At 45.9% G+C, this 21495-nt stretch overlaps 1 protein-coding gene across 2 annotated transcripts in view; it reads left to right on the top strand.

Moving 5' to 3' along the window:
- The window catches only part of LLGL2 (LLGL scribble cell polarity complex component 2), a 110473-nt gene that overhangs the window by 77990 nt on the left and 10988 nt on the right, over positions 1-21495 (top strand). For both annotated transcript variants that reach the window (XM_060252902.1, XM_060252901.1), the window contains 8 exons: positions 1077-1144; positions 7780-7933; positions 8044-8148; positions 10966-11258; positions 15279-15417; positions 15959-16109; positions 18038-18154; positions 19055-19221. In XM_060252902.1, the coding sequence (XP_060108885.1) occupies positions 1077-1144; positions 7780-7933; positions 8044-8148; positions 10966-11258; positions 15279-15417; positions 15959-16109; positions 18038-18154; positions 19055-19221 (1194 nt within the window). The remainder of the gene's footprint in view (positions 1-1076; positions 1145-7779; positions 7934-8043; positions 8149-10965; positions 11259-15278; positions 15418-15958; positions 16110-18037; positions 18155-19054; positions 19222-21495) is intronic.

The raw sequence follows: 21495 nt of genomic DNA on the forward strand, positions 1-21495 counted from the left end.
TTGTAGAACAATCTAGAAGCTTGTTGAGGAAGCTTTAGATCCACAACTAGTCAAGGAGGATGTGTGCTCTTAATGTATCAGTTTGAATGGGAGTTCAGCTCAGATACTGTGAACTTGAATGGGAAGGCAAGCTTGTTCGACTGCAGAGTTTTGCACCCTTGGGGCTAAAAAAAAATACGAATAATATCCAATATACAGATTGAAACCTCAGGAATTGTCCTGCAATCCTTGGAATGGTAATGTATTCTGCATACAATACAAAGGTGGTTGTACTGTTCACTGGAAATTTTGTGGATTGGGGTTCAGTCATATGAGCATTCTGAAAGAGGTGAGGGAGTCTGATTTGTTGTCCTATCTGAGTAAATTTGATTTCAATGTTATCCATTGTTCCTTTTGAGAGGAACTGATTGGATTTAATTGGAAAAATTTCTAGTGCACCTCTTCTCCTTTCTCCCTTGCCCTCCCACCTCTGCCCCTTCCACTTTGCTTTGCATGTCTCCCCCCCCCCCCCACCACCACAAAGTATCCTGAAGAAGCAGTGCTGCCCTTGCCTCCTCTTCGCTTCCTTCCTGGGTGGGAAGGAAGTGGGGAGGAGCCAAGGGCAGCATTGCTTCTTCAGTGGGTCGCCCACTGCTGCTGCAGAAGTTTCCCCAGCGGATCGGCGGCAGCGGCGGGGGCTAGCCTTTAAAGAGCCGGGGAAGGTGGCGCTTCACCACCCGTTCTCTGGCCTTAAAATTGTAAAAATGGAGGATGCAGGAGGCACCGTGAGGGGGGAGCGGGGTGGTGAGGCTGCCCGGCACCGTGGGGGGGTGGCCAGGCTTTACAGCCTGGTTGCAAACAGGTCACGGACCAGTACCAGTCCCGCAGCCCAGGGGTTGGGGACCCCTGGTTTAGGGGATCCCTTCCAAAAATAGTAAGAAGAAATTGGCTAGCAAAACTTCTAAGAACTGATTTGTAGCCTTAATCTGTGTAGATTTGCTGTTGAATGCTTTCTCCCTCCCATTCCTCTCCCTGGATACATACTTGCTGTTTTTTTAGGATGCAAACTTGTACCCCATCACAATTTGTTTTCTTAGCCTTGGCCCATTGATGGAGGTACCAGCTTGGCTCCTGATCCTCCCCAGAGGGACTTGCTACTTACGGGGTAAGTATAAAAATGGAGGGCACCCTTCAGGTTATGATTACAAAGAAAAAGCAGAGCCTTCTGGTCAGATGGCATAATGTGAAGGTCCTAACAATGAAAAGGAAATAAAAACACGGACCATTTTGAATACTGGCCAGTCTGTACTTCATGGATAACTGTTGGAGACCGTCTTGAAGGTGCCAGGTCAGGCCTGTCACCAAAAAAGACAAGTGGAATTAAAGTATGAGACAACATCGGTGCCTATAGTTGTTTGCCTATGTGCATGTCTCTTGCTCTGCACGTTATTATTGCATTACTGGTTTACATGCAGAACCTAAAAATCTACTTAAAACTGTGCAAAATATGTAGGGAATTCGTGTCCAGATTTCTGATAAAATTGTCCCACTTAAAGGTCTAGGCATCCTGCCAGTGTTCTCTTAAGATGCAGAAGCATACAAGAGATGCTTACGGGCGAGGCTTTTTTTGAGCAGGAATGCACAGGAACGCAATTCCAGCTGGCTTGGTGCCAGGAGGTATGGCTTTATATGCAAATGAGTTCCTGCTGGGATTTTTCTACACAAAAGCCCTGTGTGAAACGATGGTTATGTCAGAGGGTGTGGTTTGATATGCAAATGAGTTCCTGCTGGGCTTTTAAAAATGTAATTTAATTTTTTTTTATTCCTACCCTGCCCTATTCTGCAAGCAGACTCAGGGCGGCTTACAGCAGTAAAAACAAACATCAGAATTAAAACATCATAAAACAGTTTCAATAGTCATAACATCATATTTTTCTACCAAAAAGGTCCTGCTTACAGGAGTTTGGTATTCCTGAGTATGTGTCCTGATTTTGGGTAGAACTGGTCAAGCTTGATAGCCTTTACAAACCCTAGTGGAATATAATCTAATTTCAGAAATGTTTATTAGATTTTTTTTTAGTTGCCACTCACCCAAAGGGTCTCATTGCTACTTACAACCAGTGTTCCCTCTAAGCTGAGTCAGTGTGAGCTAGCTCACAATATTTTTGACCTCCATTTCACACATTTTTTTTGTCTCCGCTCAAGAAAAACGGCCCCAGAGCAAACTAATTTATGCAGCGGCTCACAAGTTTAATGCCAGGAGCTCACAAAGTAGAATTTTTGCTCACAAGACTCCACAGCTTAGAGGGAACATTGCTTACAACATTAAAACCAGTAGTTTGCTCTGTAACTCCTGTGTGATTGAGCAAGCTTTGCAAAGCAAGCTGTTATACAGATGGAAGTAAGAGAGAGGGAGAAGGAAGGAGATGACAGCCAGTTGCTCAGGGGCCTGATAGGATCCCTCCATGGGCCTGATTTGTCCCCTGAGCCTATTGTTTGACAACCTAGCTTACTCCATAAAAACCCCATAAAAACAAATGACAAATATAAAATAGTAACATTAAAATATGTTACTATCACCATACCAATATTAAAAGAGCCTAAACATGCGGCTGCCTTCCAGCCAACCTAAATAATTCAGCTTTGCATGCCCTTCAGATACTAAGCCAGTCCAGCAGACTACAGGTGTCATCCAGGAGTGCGTTCCACGGGAGAGGGGCTACAAGTGAGCAGGCCCTTTCCCTGACAGCCAACCAAGCCATCTTGGGGCCAAGCACCTGCAAAAGGCCCCTAGACGATGACCAAAGGGAGTGTGGAAGCTTGTAATGGGAGAGGCAGTCCCATAGGTATGTGGGCCCAAGGCTGTTAAGGGCTTTAAAGATTAACACCAACACTTTGAATTGGATCCACCAACACTTTGAATTGGAGCCAGTGAAGCTGCTGCAGAATTGGAGTAATATGGGCTGACCGTGATGTTCCAGTCAGCAACCTGGCGGCTGCATTCTGGACCACCTGCAGTTTCTGACGAATTTTCTAGGGTAGCCGTATGTAGAACTAATCGCAGGCATCCAGTCTGGAGGTGACAGATGCATGGATCAGTGTGGCAAGCTCTGACCCACCTCTGGCTGGCAGGCCCCGTGTCGATTTAAAAACGCTTACTGTGCTTGTTTATCCAGTGATAGCACAGAATCTAACCGTACCCTGGGTGTCATCAGCATAATAACGGCATCCAACTCCAAACCATCTGGCAATCTCAGCAAGAGGGGGCATATATCTGTTAAATAGTAGGGATGGGCACAGACCAGAAAAATGGAGGTCTGTATAGGTTCATGGTCCGTGAAACTCACAGACGATGAATTTCCGCAGACCTTCCCATTTAATGGACAGGTCCGCGATCCATTTTGGTCGCTGCCTCCCTCTCCCTTTGCAAGGCACCCTGCTGTGGCAGGGTGACTCAGGCAGGGAAGGGAATGCTTTTAACTGCCTCCCCCACATTCCCTTTCCTGCCCAAGTCACCCGTCTGTGGTGGGGCACTGGAGCAGGGAAGGGAATGCTTTTAAATGCCTTCCCTTCCTTGCCTGAGTTGTCCAACCACAGCAGAGCACTCGGGCGGGGCAGAGAACACCTTAAAATGCCTTACCCATTCCCTGCCCAACTCACCCAGCCATGGCAGGGCACTCAGGCAGGGATTATTATTATTTATTTATTAAACTGGCTTAATCACCCCATCCGAGAGAGCCTCAGCCAGGCTCTGGGCGATGTACAACATGCATCAAATTGGTATACACATTTAAAACAAACAACCAATTAATTAAAATTCTTTAAAGTCTCAGATACCATATAGCAGGGGTGGCCAACGGTAGCTCTCCAGATGTTTTTTACCTATGACTCCCATCAGCCCCAGCCATTGGGCGTGCTGACTGAGGCTGATGGGAGTTGTAAACAAAAAAAAATCTGGAGAGCTACCGTTGGCCATCTCTGCCATATAGTTATTCTACATTCTGGACTGCCAGGGCACCATGCTGGGGAGGGAAGGAAAACTAACAAAGCATCTGTGGGCGGGGGGAGTAGGAGAGGAAAGTGCCAGCCGAGTAACAAACAGTTGCTGCCTTCAACCAAAGGCCTAGTGGAACATCTCTGCCTTACAGATCCTGTGGAATTGCAGAAAGTCCCACAGGCTCATGATGTCATCTGGCAGAGAGTTCCACTAGGTCGGGTCATGATGTCATCTGGCAGAGAGTTCCACTAGGTCGGGGCCAGAGATCACCAGTGTTGTTATCAGTAGAGGGCTGGCCCTGGGGCGCATGGCATGCCAGGCAGACTCACCACCAGCCGCTCCCCTCCATGGTGGCATCACACCCCATTGCCCGCATAGCGGACAAAGAGGAGAGGCAACAGGGAGGAGGTGGGGCAGGCGAGTGGGGGATGGGGAGGAGGCAGGGTGGATGGGAGGATGAAGAAAATAGGCAGGGAAGAGGCGTAACGGGTGAGCGGAGGACGAGATGGGATGGGGAGGGAGCAGGGCAGGCGAGTGGAGGACGAGAAGGGACAGGGAAGAAGCAGGGCGGGTGGGAGGACAAAGAGAAGATGCGGGATGGGCGAGCGGAGGACGGGATGGGAAGGAGGCAGGGCAGGTGGGAGGATGAAGAGAATTGGCGGGGAACAGGCGGGACGGGCGAGTGGAGGGTGAGAAGGGACGGGGGGGAGGCAGGGTGGGCAGGAGGATGAAGAGAATTGGTGGGGAGCAGGCGAGATGGGCAGAGGAAGAGAAGCGACGGAGAGGGGGAGGGTGGGAGGACAAAGAAGAGAAGCAACAGAGAGGGGGCAGAACAGCCGAGTAGACGTAGAGAAGCGATGGGGAGGGGGCAGGCGGGAGGACGAAGAGAAGCTATGGGGAGGAGATGGGGTGGGCATGCTATGGAGGAGGATAAGGAGCAGGCAGGCGGAGGAAGAGGCAAACTAGCCATTTGTCATGGGGAGGGGGGAGGGCCGAATTCGGTGTCCCCACCCTGCCGGCACTCTAGGCAAATGCCTAATTTGCCTAGTAGGAGGCTCAGCTCTGTTTCCACAGACATAGTGGAGGAGACAGTCCTGCAGATACCCTGGTCCCAGACCACGCAAGGTCTTAAAGGTCAGAACCAAAACCCCGAATCTGACTCTGTACTCCACTGGGAGCCAGTGCAGCTAGCGCAGCACTAGTTGAATATGTGCTGTCCGTGGTGTTTCCGTCAGGACTTGCACCATCACATTCTGGACCTGCTGGAGTTTCCAAGTCAGTCTCGAGCAAATTACAGTAGTCTAGTCTGTAAGTAACCGTTGCATGGATTACTGTGGCTAGGTCAAGACGTGACAAGAGGGGAGCCAGTTGCTGAGCTTGGCAAAGATGGAAAATCGCCACCTTGGTAATATGCATGACCAGGGCCTCCATTGTGGGGGAGGTATATAGTGTCATGCCCAGGCTCTTGACAGACAGCGTTGGTGTTAGCGCTTTGTCAGGAGCTGGTAATCTGCACTCCAATCCCGTTCACCCCTTCAGCCACAAAACCTCCATCTTTAATGGATTCAGCTTTAATCTGCTCTTTCTTAGCCAACCCACCATGGCCTCCAGTCCCTCAGCCAGATTTTGCAGGACAGTGGCTTGCCGGTCACCCAACAACAATACACTGGGTGTCATCAGTATATTGATGACACTCAGGCCCGAAGCTCTTTGCCAGCTGGCCGAGGGGCCCATATAAATGTAAAACAACACTGAGGAGAGGAGTGCCCCCTGAGGGAACCCACATAATAGGAGGCACCTAGTGGACACATCCTCACCATGTGCCACTCTCTGTCCCTGACTATATAGAAAGGAGGGAAGCCATTGAAGGGCTACCCCATGTATTCCTGCATTGGCAAGGCGGTGAGTCATAAGATCATAGCCAACTCTGTCGAATACTGCTGTGAAGTCGAGCAGCAGCACCAGTCCATCTTCCCTCCGCCTTTCCTTCCCTGCCCGAGTCGCCCTGCCACATCAGGGCACTTGGACAGGGAAGGGAGCACTTTAAAAATCCCTCGCTTTCCTTTCCTTGCCTAGGAGGGCAACTCTAGCAGGGAAAGAAACACAGTTTAATGCCTTCCCCTGCCTTCCCTTCCATGCTTGGGTTGCCTAGCTGCATGAGCTCAGATGAAGGCCTTTCTTCTGAGTTCACTCGGTTCCCAGCTGTTGCCTTGGGTAACAACATGTCAGGCCCTTGAACTGCTCCCATGAACCAAACAAACTTCCCTGAAAAAGGGAGCAATCCATGGGCAATTCATGAGAGACTTGATCACATGGACTGGGTTCACAGACAATGAACCTCGGTTCGTGATGAAATTTGGTCCATGGTCCGGTCCATGCCCATCCCTGTTAAATAACACCGGAGAGAGGATTGAACCCTATGGGACCCCACAATTCAGGACTTATCAGGAAAACCTTTAACTAAGGGCAGTGCCCCTTATCCTCAAGGAGGCAAGGTGGTCGATCAGGACCAAATGATCAACAGTATCAAAGGCTAGTTGTAGATTTTCCAGGCTGTATGGCCATGGTCTTGGCATTGTGAGACCTCATGTTTTACCAGCAACTGTGGCTGGCATCCTCAGAGGTATAACCCAGAAAACAGGAGTTCTCTCTGGGTCCCAGAAAGAACTACTGTTTTCTGGGTTATACCTCTGAGGATGCCAGTCACAGTTGCTAGCAAAACATCAGGTCTCACAATGCCAAGGCCATGGCCATGAAAGCCTTTGACAACATATAGTATCTAGAAGGATCAACAGGGAGGTCTGGCATGCCTTTATCCAGATGTAAACAGAGATCATCAACCAAAACAGATAGTGCTGTCTCAATCCCAAAGCCAGGCCTGAAGCCTGATTGAAAAGGGTCCGTGGCAGATGTCTCATCCAGGAAAAGCTGGAGCTGCTCAGCTACTGCTCAGCTCACTCAATTACCTTCCCCAGAAAAAGGTAGATTAGAGACTGGGTGGTAATTGGCCAACTCCTTTTTATCTAAGGAGGGTTTCTTTAGCAAATATCTAACCATTGCCTCCTTAAAGGAACTGAGGAAACAGCCTGGTGAGAGAGAGAAATGAATAATCTGTCCCAGATTTTTCTTGTGCGATTAATTAGGTTAGGCTTTTCTACTTTCTTGCTTGAGTATAACGCGCAGGCCCATGGCATCTCAAATGCAATCCCATAAAGTTTTCCATGCAGCTACTAGCCATGTGAATCTTCCAGTTGTGCTACTCCAGTCTACTTTATACAAATCTTTCCTATTCATTTTATTCTTCTCCAGTTCATTCTGAATGTTTGTTGAATTTGTGTCCCTTAATTACGTTGTAGGACAATGTAACAAATGATTTCTAGAGTCACCTTGAACAGAAATTTCTTCTAGCCAGATGAAAGACCAGTTTCATAAGAATATGTGGAAATAAAGAAAGAAAGCAGTTTTCCCTAGTGGTTTTCAAATTGTGTTCTGAGGAACCCTGGAGATCTTTAGTGAAGAAACAGGCAAGCTTTTATAAAATTACAACTGTGCAACCACTATTGACTGTTCCCTAGCTGCGGCCAGCCACTGGGGAATGTCGATGTGGTGTATAAATGTAGACATTTGTGCTTGGCAATGATTAATGTAAGCCTAATAGGTCTGTGATCAATACTCTGGGTGATTGCGTGTCCTAGAATATGCCTCAGCATTTCTCTAAACTCTGCAGAGTTGTTGTTGCCTGGAAAGTTGGCCGTGACATTGGCACGATCTGCCTTGTCTTTTTCTTAATTCTTTTCCATCAGGCATGAAGATGGCACAGTGCGATTCTGGAATGCGTCCGGCGTCTGTTTGAGCCTCCTGTATAAGCTGAGCACAGTGAGAGTGTTCCACACAGATGCTGATCCCAACGACAATATGAACCAAATGGGGGAGGATGAGTGGCCTCCGCTGCGTAAGGTGAGATGTCCATGATTTGGGCAAGACTGCTGCGATGTACCTGCAGCGAAGCCAGATCTTGCTCTGTGCTGAGGATGGTCTCTTTGTTTCTTCTCTCCCTGCCCTACTAGGTTGGCTCCTTTGACCCTTACAGTGATGACCCCAGGCTTGGGATCCAGAAGATCTTTCTGTGCAAGTACAGTGGCTACTTGGCTGTAGCAGGAACAGCAGGGCAGGTATTAAAATGCACTAGGTCGTCTTTGATGTGTGATTTGAAGCGCATGCTTCAGCAGGCCAGGTGGTCTTACCAGGATTCTGCATAAATGCTGCTCTTCCCCAGAGCCAGTTTGGTGTAGTGGTTAAATGTGTGGACTCTTATCTGGGAGAACCGGGTTTGATTCCCCACTCCTCCACTTGCACCTGCTGGAATGGCCTTGGGTCAGCCATAGCTCTGGCAGAGGTTGTCCTTGAAAGGGCAGCTGCTGGGAGAGCCCTCTCCAGCCCCACCCACCTCACAGGGTGACTGTTGTGGGGGAGGAAGGGAAAGGAGATTGTAGGCCGTTCTGAGACTCTGTCCTTGAAAGGGCAGCTGCTGTGAGAGCCCTCTCCAGCCCCACCCACCTCACAGGGTGACTGTTGTGGGGGAGGAAAGGAAAGGAGATTGTAGGCCATTCTGAGACTCTGTCCTTGAAAGGGCAGCTGCTGTGAGAGCCCTCTCCAGCCCCACCCATCTCACAGGGTGTCTGTTGTGGGAGAGGAAAGGAAAGGAGATTGTGAGCAGCTCTGAGACTCTTCGGAGTGGAGGGCGGGATATAAATCCAATATCTTCTTCTTCTTCTTCCAAGGAACTTTGGTGATTTTATTTTTGAAGTGAAAGATGAAGGAACAGAATGTCTAGATATTATGCCACCTGACCTGGAAATGTTCCTAACCCCAGGGGCTGCAGAGGCAGAAGCTTTCTGCACACTTTCTATATGGTACATACCCAGGCATTGTTTTATGTGTTCTTGAGTTAAGCCCTGGTTTAAAAAGGTTCTGAGAACGAAATCTTCATTAATCGGATAACAGTGCTCTCTCCACAGCGGTGTGTGTTAATCACTCACACCGGCAAATCCGTGCTGTATGTAATGGGCTTTCCTTTACTTATTTCTGTTCTCAATATTCATTGTAAATTTTCCATGCCGGCTGTTTTGCATCATATGTACTGACATATCTTCCGTTTGTCCAGCCAGATAGCAATTAAACCTACTTTACCTTATTCATGTTCAGTATTTTTTTTTCTTTTTGAACACATTCTACTTTCTGCATTCTTCTTGTGTTTTAGCTACGTGGGTCTTGATGTTAATAGCACCTCTACTAGAATATAATTATTAGTATACTGGAGCAAACTGGGAAGAATGCTTTAAAGCTTCCATTAGCCAGTTTTACAGCTGTCCATTAGCTATATGGACAATCAGAAATTTCTGGATTGGCTTGCTGGCTACTGCTTTTCCCCACAAGGTGTTCTTCATTTCCCTCTCAAACAGGAAAAATGAAAAACTTTGGTCTTGAATGGCTGATATGGGGTACAGCTGTACTTGCCGTGCAAGACCTTTTGATGGGCAAATGTAATCTAAAAAGTTCCTGCTACAATATGATCAGAAATCTCTGTTGCTTAATTAGCTATGGAAGGCCAAAGTATAGACATGACGGAATATATTTGGATCACTGATACTGGATAGGGGAAGCTCTACCAGGATAGAACAGATTGCACCTACACAGGCATATAAGCATCCATTGTGAGGTGTGAATTTCTCAGAATATAGAGGCAAGTGTTTTAAAACTAGGAAACATACCACTACCAAACTGGAAAGAATGCCAGTGTGGTTAATGAGCAAAGTCAAGGAAGTCATAAAAGGCTAGGCAGCTTCCTCTAAAACAAGGTAAGCGAGAAGAAACTGGCATGCCAAGGTGGCAAACATTGACAATAAGGTGGGTGAAAATATGAGAAATACTTTGCTAAAAATATTCGGACAAACAGCATAAATTTCTTTAAATACAGTACATCAGAATCAGGAAACTGACTAAGGAGGCAGTGAGACTCTTGGATGTCAGAAAGAATACTAAAGAAGGATGGGGAGACGAGAAAGAAATGGAGTGTTTTGTGTCAGGTTTCAGTGCAGAAGCTTTGGGTTATTTACTAATACTGGAACTTCTGTCTTCATGAAAGGTGTTGAGCTGAGTAAAACAGAAATGATGAGAGATGAATTTTTGAGGCAAATGGGCAAACTAAAAATCACTAGGTCCATATGACATGCAAGTGAAGGTTCCTTAAGGAATTCAAATGTGAAATTATTCACCTAACAAAAATACCCAACCTTGCTAAAATTGGAAGGTAGCAAATGTAATGCTGGTTGTTAAAAAGGTGATCTGGAAAATTAAAGGCCAATAAATCTATCATCTGTTATGGGTAGGTAAATTGATAGAAACACTTACAGTTAAGCACATAGATGAACAAGCTCTTGAAGAAAGATCAGAATGGCTTTTGTAAAAGGGAAGCCCTGTCCCAGAGTTGGAGCAAATGGACAGTTCTTGCAATGGAGGAAAGTAAGTAGAAATGTTCCACACTGTTTGGTATTGGAACTAGTCCACATCTGTAGCATATCAGAAATAGGAGAAGTAAAGGGTTGAAATATTTTTGCCTCCTGGCAAGAATGTTGAGTGGTCAGCTTACTAACCATGCATAAACTTCTCTCTGCTTGATGAATTGTGTATGCAGTAACTTTGCACCAGAAAGGCTTATCTCTTACCTCTATATTTAGTAGCACTCTTTACCTTCAAACATCAAGAGTGTTTTATGCAATAAGAAAGTGTTTGTGTTGTCCAAGAATGAGTTTGCTTGTTACCTAGGATTCCTTTTTCTCACGCACACCTTAAAGTGGAATTAAGTAATGAAATCGTAGAATGTGAAGCCTCATCCTCATTTCTTAGTAAAGAGTCAAAGAATGGGTATGTAATAGCTAGCAATGGTGGGATTTTGAAATGATCCGGAGTGAACTTTTTGTCCCTGTTAGGTGCTTGTAATGGAACTAAATGATGAAGAAGCAGAGCAAGTGATCGACCACACAGAAGCAGACCTTCTCCAGGATCAGGAAGGCTATAGGTGGAAGGGTCATGAACGGCTAAAAACCAGAGAAGGGCCTGTTCGATTTGAACCTGGCTTTCAGCCATTTGTCTTGGTCCAGTGTCAACCACCAGCTGTGGTTACATCATTGGCTCTTCACTCTGAATGGAAACTGGTGGCCTTTGGTACGAGCCATGGCTTTGGGCTCTTCGATCATCAGCAGAAGCGATTGGTCTTTGTTAAGTAAGTGATTTCCTGGAAAGATATAAAATTACTCCCAGCTCCAAATCTTGCATTCATAAAATTGCTGTGTGTTTAGAGAAATGCATGAAGAATAGGTCCACCAGTGGTTATTAGCCAGGATGATGAAACTGAACTTTGATATACCAGTGCTGAGAGAGCAAGAGGTTGTATCAAAATTTCCTTGACAGCAAAGCCCCAGAAGTGCTAGATGAAGTGTTCTATGAACTTGATACTGCAGATAGACAAAAAGGGACCAAAGCAACTGCAAATTTGGATTTTACTGGAATGCCTGTTGAAAAAAATAGGTGCAAGCCCACCTGTGCTCCTTGGAAATCCAGAGGTAACATCAAACCAAGTAACTGCCCAACTGGTATCCCCGTCCAGAGCTCCAAAGGATTGAGATGTTATAATCTGGATTTTAAAAAGAAAGAACTCCAGATTTTGAAATGCACCTGCTCTAAAAACTGTGAGCTTTCAGGGGACTGCAGTGCTCATGAGATTTCCAAGGCACTGAGATTTCAAGTGCAGGAAGGCACTAGGCTTTTACTGCATCCTTAATGAGTTCCTGATTAACAGCGGCACATTCACTAAGTGGTTTGCAAAGTTTCTCATTGACATCGTGAGAACAGAAAGAACCCAAGGAATTAAAAAAAGCAAAGATAATTGCTATTCTGAAACCTGGAAAACCAAAACATCTGGTGGAAAGTTTCAGACCTATTTGCCTTCTGAACCGCTGTTATAAGCTCCTCTAGAGGCTAATCCTGAACAGAATTAACACTAATCAGTGACAGAATTAATGAGCACGTCCCTATAGAGCAAGCAGGATTTAGATCCTGTCATAGTTGTGAAGACCAGATTCTCAGCAACTTTCATTGAGGAAGATATCGGAAGTATCTTAAGACATCAGCAGTTTTCATCAGTCTGACTGCTGCTTATGACACAGTCTGGAGGGATGGTCTGCTATACAAGTTTGTACAAGCTTTCCCCTTTAGGATATTATTTTGAAAAAGACAATACTGGTGTTTCCATCTCAAAAAGAATCTTGCCAACCATGAACTGAATGGCACCCCGAATTTTAATGGCAACCAACTTAGAACCATATACCTGACCTAAGTACCTTGGCATTAAACATCTTACCAATGTAGCAGTGAGAATATGCATGCAAAACAACATTCTTCAGAAATTATATGGTACAACATAAGGTGCATCTGCAACAACACTCAGATGCACAGCTTTGGGGTTGGTGTATAGTACTGTGGAATATGGTGCTTCAGTGTGGCTCAACAGCTCCCATGACCACAAACTAGCCATCAGTGGATGTATTAAACCCACGCTGACCTATTGGGAGGGACGGTGGTTCAGTGGCAGAGCATCTGCTTGGCAAGCAGAAGGTCCCAGGTTCAATCCCTGGCATCTCCAACTGAAAAGGGTCCAGGCAAGTAGGCGTGAAAAACCTCAGCTTGAGACTCTGAAGAGCAGGGGAGGGACGGTGGCTCAATGGCAGAGCATCTGCTTGGTAAGCAGAAGGTCCCAGGTTCAATCCCTGGCATCTCCAACTGAAAAGGGTTCAGGCAAATAGGCGTGAAAAACCTCAGCTTGAGACTCTGGAGAGCAGGGGAGGGACGGTGGCTCAGTGGCAGAGCATCTGCTTGGGAAGCAGAAGGTCCCAGGTTCAGTCCCCGGCATCTCCAACTAAAAAGGGTCCAGGCAAATAGGTGTGAAAAACCTCAGCTTGAGACCCTGGAGAGCCGCTGCCAGCCTGAGTAGGCAATACTGGCTTTGATGGTCCAAGGATCTGATTCAGTATAAAGCAGCTTCATATGTTCATTGGCTACCTATGTTATGCCACATTGTTCCCCTGCATCTCCACAGACAAGATGCTCTTCTTCATGAATATAGAAAGATCACTGAGAATTGCCCATTCACAAAGACATGCCTGATGAGGGCCTGTCCAGACGAAAATCCTGACGCCCAGCAATAAGATCTGTACAAATATGCAATCACAAAATTTTGTTCTAGGGGACGATTGGTCGCAAAAATTGATACAATCAGTTCCATCCAGTATCCATAACCCGATAAACACCAATGAGAGGCCCATAAGATTTGTCTTGTCATGTCAAGTATGGAAGACAACTAATAGAATGTGAACAGACTGTTGTTTAAATAGGGGGAAATACCAGGACCCAAATGCGACTGTGATGCAGCCTGCCAAACTATTTTCCATCTGTTACACGAATATGTAACAGTTTCATAGGTCTTCCAGAGATATCTAGTTGGCTACTATGTGAAACGAGATGCTGGGCTAAAAGGGCCGCCAGTCTGATCCAGCACGATAGCTCTCGTTTTCTTAAGCTACTTTCCAAAATGTTGTGGCCTGGAGTATAAGAACATGAGCCACAGGCTGTAAGACCTGGATCTGAACCTTAGCTCAGCTAGGGAATCATGTAGGCAAATTATGGTCCCTTAGATTCAGTCCTCTGTTGTCATTCCCCCTTGAAAAATGGGTCTGCGGCATGTGGGTGCTAGACATCAGATGGAAGGGGAAGGAGGGATGCATGCAGGAAAACCTTGCCATTTAGGCGGATCTAAAAAAAAAAGTTGTGTTGTCTGGAGTATAGCTCAGAAATGGTTGGGTTGTCAGTGTATCCAAAATGTCCCGGAGAGTGCAATGGGTGGCTTAGCCTGTTGCTGTGAGCTTTATCTGTGAATTTTGCTGACGCACATAGTAGCAAGGTGAGGTCCTAAAGATATTGTAATACACATACCACTAATGGTGTTGTGTATTTAACGTATGTGCGCACACACAGATGCACACACTGAGTGCTAATATTTTTTTAATATAAAGGTAACAATGAAATCAGGAATGTCAGTGTTTCCAAAATACTCAGCTTTCACTTCTCAAAAGGTAAGTTTCTAGCCGCTGTGGCCGCAGAGAAATGTATAAATCGTTCAGTGTTGGAAGGCTTTTAAGGGGCGCTTCTTGTCTATGAGAATTTTATTCCATGCTAACACGCACAACCACAAAAACGGACTGTGTTCAGACATAATGACAAAAATCTGGTGTGAACATAGCATGCTGCTGTGCTTGTACACTCCCCTCGCTCCTCAGCTCAAAGCAACAAAAAAAAAGATCGACTTGATCAAACTCGAGCTCGTAGAGACATCTCAAGGCAAGCAGCTTGACTATCTGGAGTTTTACTCCAGTAAAGGTGGTTCCTAAAGTGGTATAAAACCAATGTTTAGAACTCCAGCATTTCAAGGCACCTGTATTTGGACATTGCTGTGAATTGGTACTTAAATTGGGATATCTTGCGTTACAATCAAAGGGGCGGGGCTGTAGTGCAGTGGTAGAACATCTGCTTGGCGTGGAGAAGGTCCCAGGCTTAATCCCCATCATCTCTAGTTTAAAAGGAACAGGTAGTAGGTGATAGAGACCTCTGCCTGAGGCCCTGGAGAACCACTCCCAGCTAGAGTAGGTGATACTGACTTGGACAGACCAATGGTCTGACTCATTGTAAGGGAGCTTCATGTCTTCATGGAGGGGGACATACAAGTACAGCAACAAACCGTGTGCCAAATCAGAGCTCAATTTCAGTTTGAGCACAATATAAAGGCTACACTCAGGCATCAGAACACAGTGCACAGGCTTGCTCAGTTCTTATGCTGGCTTTTCTTGTGCACAAACTGTACATTTTGGAGAACAAAGTCCAATGGCACCTTTAAGACCAACAAAGTTTTATTCAAGGTATAAGTTTCCTTGTGCATGCACGTTTCTTCAGATACACTGAGATGGAAGTTGCCAGTCCAAGCATATAGTTGGAGGGTGAACTACTGCTTCAGACCAACTTAGCTAGACATCAGAATTTATATATTTTGGCACGTACGAGTCCCAATAGTGTCCTGGATTGCACTGCAAGCCTTCCGTGTTTTAGAAGGTTGTAAGTTGCTTGTATAGGATTGCTGCTTAACTAATGGTTGATCAGAACATGGAAGCAACCCATTTTGTTGGATTCATCCTAGGTGCACCCTGCATCCAAGCGACCAGTTGGCCTTGGAGGGTCCTCTTTCCAGGGTGAAATCCTTAAAAAAGTCCCTCCGTCAGTCCTTCCGACGGATTCGAAGGAGTAGGGTGTCCAACAGAAAGCGGCGAACTGCTGAGGTGAGGAGATACCCTGTTTGATTTTGCATGCCTGATAATTTATTGCTTTGGAGGCAGAGTCAAGCGTGGCAGTATTGCATCCCGGCCTTGCCACTTACAGTGCTGGTATTTTGCAGGCAGAAGAGATACTAGCAGTTGGATATATCATTGGAGCAACCTTGCGCTGGCTTCCTTGAAACAGTGCTGGTAAAATTGTCTTCCAGTGTATCGGCAGTTGTTTTGTAATTGCTGTCATAGAGGTATGAAGGAAGCTTGGCGAGAGACAGTCTGCAATGCCAAAGCATTCTCTTCTGTAAAAGGTTTCTGTTTGCTGTAGCAGGTATCCCAATGTTGAGCATTAAACTCCGAGTAAATCAGTGACACTATAGACAAAGCTGTCTTGGAAGTTGCTTGACCTTATTTCTGTTATCAGGCAATATTTATGATCTATTTAAACAAAAAAAAGATTAATAGCTTTATGAGAATATCTGCCTGCTTGAATTGCGAGAGTCTAAACTGAAGAAGCTTCATTTGCTTGTTTCCCATTTTGTGTTGCGGAAAGGTACAAGAAGGAATCCCCAGGTATGACCAGGATGCCTTACAGGAGATAGAACTAGCTCCAGTCCAGCGGAAGATTGAAGCACGGTCTGCGGAAGACTCCTTCACTGGTTTTGTTCGCACTTTGTACTTTGCTGACACCTTCTTAAGAGACAGTGAGTGAGACAGGCTTCTCTCTTTGGACTTGCATGGTTTCCTGTACTGGAAGTTGCGAGAATGGGGATGTGAAGAGTCAGCTGGGTACTGTGACCCTCTGTGTGCAACTCTTGGGCTAATGTAAACCAGGACTTTGCTGATTCATGCAAAGCAATTCAGTCTGGAGGGAAATGCTTCGCCCAAGTTCTGGTGATATGTGTTTTTTTTAAAGCTGTAGATTCCTGACAGATCCAGCCAATTATGTTTGATTTTAGTTTTGTTTTCCAGATACTTCACTGAAATTCCCTTTCTGTAGACTAAGCTAGACATAGCGGCAGATCTTTGAACAGATACCTATTTTTTAAAAAAAAAACGTAGAGAAAAGTTGGGAAGGGGTAGATTCACGTGGTGGTGGGGGGTGTACCCTCTCTTCCCCAGTCCATCACAGGGTGCCAGAGAAAATTGAGAGGGGCAGAATAAAGAAAGCTTGTATCAGGAAAACCAGAAAGGGTTTATCCTTCCAAACGTGTTAGAGCTTTACCTGAAGTGTGCCTGCTCTGTATATTGTTCTCCCACTATAACTTTGACCTTGTGAATGACTTAACACGCAAGATAAATTCATTGCATCTGATAAAATAGGCTCAAGTTCTATGCTACAATAAACTAGTTAGTCTTAAAGGTGCCATCAGAAATTTCTTATGTGTTTTCTGCAGCAAATGATACTGGCACCCCGCTGGAATCAGACAGGTTCAAAACCTGTAGGTTTCTGTGTTGAACTTACAGTGTGGTCAGATTAGTCATTTTATAAGTAAATGCTTTCTGTTTTACTTCAAGTGCAAAGTTCTTGATTTGCAGAATGCTTGGAATACTTTGTGTGGCACTCAGGGAAGGGGAGAACACAGGGAAAGAAATGGAACAGCCATGCAGATGTTGGCTGATCCCATTCTGTTTTTCTCTCACTCTCCTATTAACCTTGCCAACCCCCTCACCCCACCACTTACTAGCCGTTTCCATTATCTTTTATCTTTTCTCATAACCTTGAAGATTAGAACTTTGGATACATGATTCAGTGGATGTATTGCCCATCAGCCTGAATTGTTATGGCTATGTGATTTTTTTTCTAAAACTCCTTGTGTCGCATTCTTCAGTCTGGTATGTGTAGTCTGACGCATAGATATGTTTGCAAAACGAGCGGAGTCCAACACTACTGCTTATTGGAGAGCCGGTTTGGTGTAGTGGTTAAGTGTGTGGACTCTTATCTGGGAGAACCGGGTTTGATTCCCCACTCCTCTACTTGCACCTGCTAGCATGGCCTTGGGTCAGCCATAGGTCTGGCAGAGGTTGCCCTTGAAAGGGCAGCTGCTGTGAGAGCCCACTCCAGCCCCACCCACCTCACAGGGTGTCTGTTGTGGGGGGAGAACTGGGTTTGATTCCCCACTCCTCCACTTGCACCTGCTAGCATGGCCTTGGGTCAGCCATAGCTCTGGCAGAGGTTGCCCTTGAAAGGGCAGCTGTTGTGAGAGCCCTCTCCAGCCCCACCCACCTCACAGGGTGACTGTTGTGGGGGAGGAAGGTAAAGGAGATTGTAGGCCACTCTGAGACTCTTCAGAGTGGAGGGCAGGATATAAATCCAATATCTTCATCTACCTCACAGGGTGTCTGTTGTGGAGGAGGAAGGTGAAGGAGATTGTGAGCCGCTCTGAGACTCTTCGGAGTGGAGGGCGGGATATAAATCCAATATCATCTTCTTCTTCTTCTTCTTCTTCTTCTTCTTCTTCTTCTTTCTTCTTCTTTCTTCTTCTTCTTCTTCTTCTTCTTTCTTCTTCTTTCTTCTTCTTCTTTCTTCTTCTTCTTCTTCTTCTTCTTCTTCTTCTATTGACTCTAAGGAGTAGATTTGCTTTTCATCACTTGCAGTACATGAAACATGAGAATTCTGCTTCTGTTTTAGGTTCTCGGCACTGTCCCTCCTTGTGGGCTGGCACCAATGGCGGCACCGTATACGCCTTCTCTCTGCGTGTACCCCCAGCCGAGAGAAGAATGGATGAGCCTGTCAAAGCAGAACAGGGTGAATGAGCCATGCATTACTTTAAATTCAATTAAACGGCTGTCTCCACCACTAGGGCATAACATGCATACCTTCTGTCCTAAAATGTGAAGAATTTAACCTCCAGCAAAGTATCTGCTCTTGGAACCTTGAGATGTCTTGTGCATTAAATGTGCAAGAATATCATAGGCAACGTGTGTATTCTGTGAGAAATAACCAAATGATAATGGCTACAGCTACTACGCGAGCTCTTGAGTATTATCAAAGATTTCAGGTTTTCACGGCTGGTAACATCATTAGGGTTTGTAGACTCTTTCGGGATCTTGAGTATTGTAGGTGTTGTGTTTTCTGACCATTCACAGTAATGCAAGTAAAAGTCTTAAAAGTATTTTCTCTATATTTGTCTTATCCAAGGATCTAGTACATTTTCCTCTGCAATAGAATGAATATCCAGATTATCTAACTGAATATATGAGACTGAAAGTACATCTTAAATGTCTGTCAGATAATTTACATAAATTCTTCACTTTCCAAGAAAGTTTGATTTCAACACCTTCCCCTAGGTACCGTGTACCGCTCCTCCCAGTGAAGAATGCTTTGAGATATCTAAACTTAATTGCCGCTTATCTCTCTCTAGAGAACAGTTCTTCAGATGGACTGTGGTGTGAGCTCTGACTTTGGATATCAGGCTCCTACTCCCCCTCCCCATCTAAATAATTTAGTTTAACGTTTACACGTCCAGGACAAGAACCTGCCCTGAGTGCATTAAGATGCTATGGCAGGGTATAAAAAAAATACATAAATATATTGGCTGTTTTGGAATCCAGCAGATCTAGTTGAAAGGGGAAGTATAGAGCAGATTGCTTATTGGATGAAGCCTTGTATATCTGCGGCGAATAGTTCTGGTTGCATCATTCACAGCCAAAGAAATCCAACTCATGCACAGAGCACCTGTTGTGGGGATTCTTGTCCTGGATGGTCGCAGCACTCCTCTCCCGGAGCCCCTGGAAGTTGCTCATGATCTTTCTAAGAGCCCTGATATGCAGGGGAGCCACCAGCTTCTTGTGGTGTCTGAAGAACAGTTTAAGGTAAGTGTGGGGTGTGCGTGGGCATGCACATGTACCTCTATTAGATTACAGCAGCCGAGGAACTTGTACAAATTCATTTCTTCTTGGTAGCCTTTACTGGACGTTGCTTGATGTTGAGTGACATTTGATGTTGAGTGACACTTAGGGGAGGGACGGTGGCTCAGTGGTAGAGCATCTGCTTGGTAAGCAGATGGTCCCAAGTTCAATCCCCGGCATCTCCAACTAAAAAGGGTCCAGGCAGTAGGTGATGGAGATGGAGGGACGGTGGCTCAGTGGTAGAGCATCTGCTTGGGAAGCAGAAGGTCCCAGGTTCAATCCCTGGCATCTCCAAAAAAGGGTCCAGGCAAATAGGTGTGAAAAGCCTCAGCTTGAGACCCTGGAGAGCCGCTGCCAGTCTGAGAAGACAATACTGAATTTGATGGACCGAGAGTCTGATTCAGTAGAGGGCAGCTTCATATGTTCATATGTTCACTTATGCCCTCCATATAAAGCTGCCTTTGGAGCCAAAAAGAGTATCCTTTTAGACTAATACAGCAGGGATTTTTACCTTCCTCTTCTGTCCGGTTCTTTTTAAAATACACAGTCTGATAATCATGCTTCACATAGCAAAGGAAAATGTCTAGCTACTTATTAGATCTTGATCGCAAGCCAGTCTTTTGTTGATGCTGCATTATAGCAAAGTGGGTAGCGTTGGAAACTGTGAGAATTAGATATGGAGCCAGTTTGGTGTAGCGGTTAAGTGCGCGGACTCTTATCTGGGAGAACCGGGTTTGATTCCCCACTCCTCCACTTGCACCTGCTAGCATGGCCTTGGGTCAGCCATAGCTCTGGCAGAGGTTGTCCTTGAAAGGGCAGCTGCTGTGAGAGCCCTCTTCAGCCCCACCCACCTCACAGGACGTCTGTTGTGGGGGAGGAAGGTAAAGGAGATTGTGAGCCGCTCTGAGACTCTTCGGAGTGGCGGGCGGGATATAAATCCAACATCATCTTCTTATCTGGGAGAACCGGGTTTGATTCCCCACTCCTCCACTTGCACCTGCTAGCATGGCCTTGGGTCAGCCATAGCTCTCGTAGGAGTTGTCCTTGAAAGGGCAGCTGCTGTGAGAGCCCTCTCCAGCCCCACCCACCTCACAGGGTGTCTGTTGTGGGGGAGGGAGATAAAGGAGATTGTGAGCTGCTCTGAGACTCTTGAGTGGAGGGCGGAATATAAATCCAGTGTCTTCGTCTTCTTCTTCTACCACCCATCCCTGTATCGTGAAGTACTCTTGTGAAGTACTTGCTTGTGAAGTACTCTATATCCTGCTGTGGGAGGTGGCAAAGCAGAGCCACTTGCTCCTTCTTGCAGAAATCTGGACTGTTGCCTAGTGATTCCCTAGCGACTCCTAAGCAGTGCTCCTCTAAGCCAGGGGTGCCAAACATGTAGCCCAGTGTCCAAATCAGGCCGCCAGAGGGCTCCTATCAGGCCCCCAAGCAACTGGCTGTTATCTGCTTCCTCTTCCCTCTCTCTAGTTTCCTTCTGAGCAGGGCTTTTTTTTTGTAGCAAGGCCTCCTTTGCATATTAGGCCACACACCCCTGATGTAGCCAATCCTCCTGGAGTTTACAATGGGCCCTGTACTAGGAGCCCTGCAAGATCTTGGAGGGTTGGCTATGTCAGGGGTGTGTGGCCTAGTATGCAAAGGAGTTCCTGTTACAAAAAAAGCCCTGCATTCTGCATAACAACAGCTTGCTTTGCCAGGCTCGCTCTATCACAGAGCAGAGCTACTGAGCCAAGCCTCTCTTCCTTCTGTTGGCTAAGGCTCTTCCCCTCTAGGTCCCCTGGGGAAGGAAAGAGCCAGAGCTGCCTTTGCCCAGTTCCCTAGATCTCATGGGAGAAATACAAAGAAAGCACCTTTAAAACTGAGTGCTAATGTTTTAAGCATGATTTATTTTAAGTATTTTTTAAAAAAATATTTAATTGTGTTTGTGTCCTTTATAACGTTTATATCTCTGCTACCTAATCTTAGGGACCGCCTCTCCCCATATGTTCCTCAGAGAGCACTGAGATCTAGTTCTCAAAATCTTTTAAAAGTCCCTGGACCAAGGGAGGTTAGATTGAAATCAACGAGGGAGCAAGCCTTCTCAACAACGGCTCCCCAATGGTGGAATCAACTACCAGAAGAGGTGCGAGCCCTGCGAGACCTAAATCAGTTTCGCAGGGCTTGCAAAACTGCCCTCTTTCAGCTCGCATTAAGATGAAACCCGGGAAATGACAGCTAGCCATCCTATATATAGTTTGA

Source organism: Heteronotia binoei, chromosome 13, assembly GCF_032191835.1.
Source record: "Heteronotia binoei isolate CCM8104 ecotype False Entrance Well chromosome 13, APGP_CSIRO_Hbin_v1, whole genome shotgun sequence".
NCBI lineage: Eukaryota > Metazoa > Chordata > Lepidosauria > Squamata > Gekkonidae > Heteronotia > Heteronotia binoei.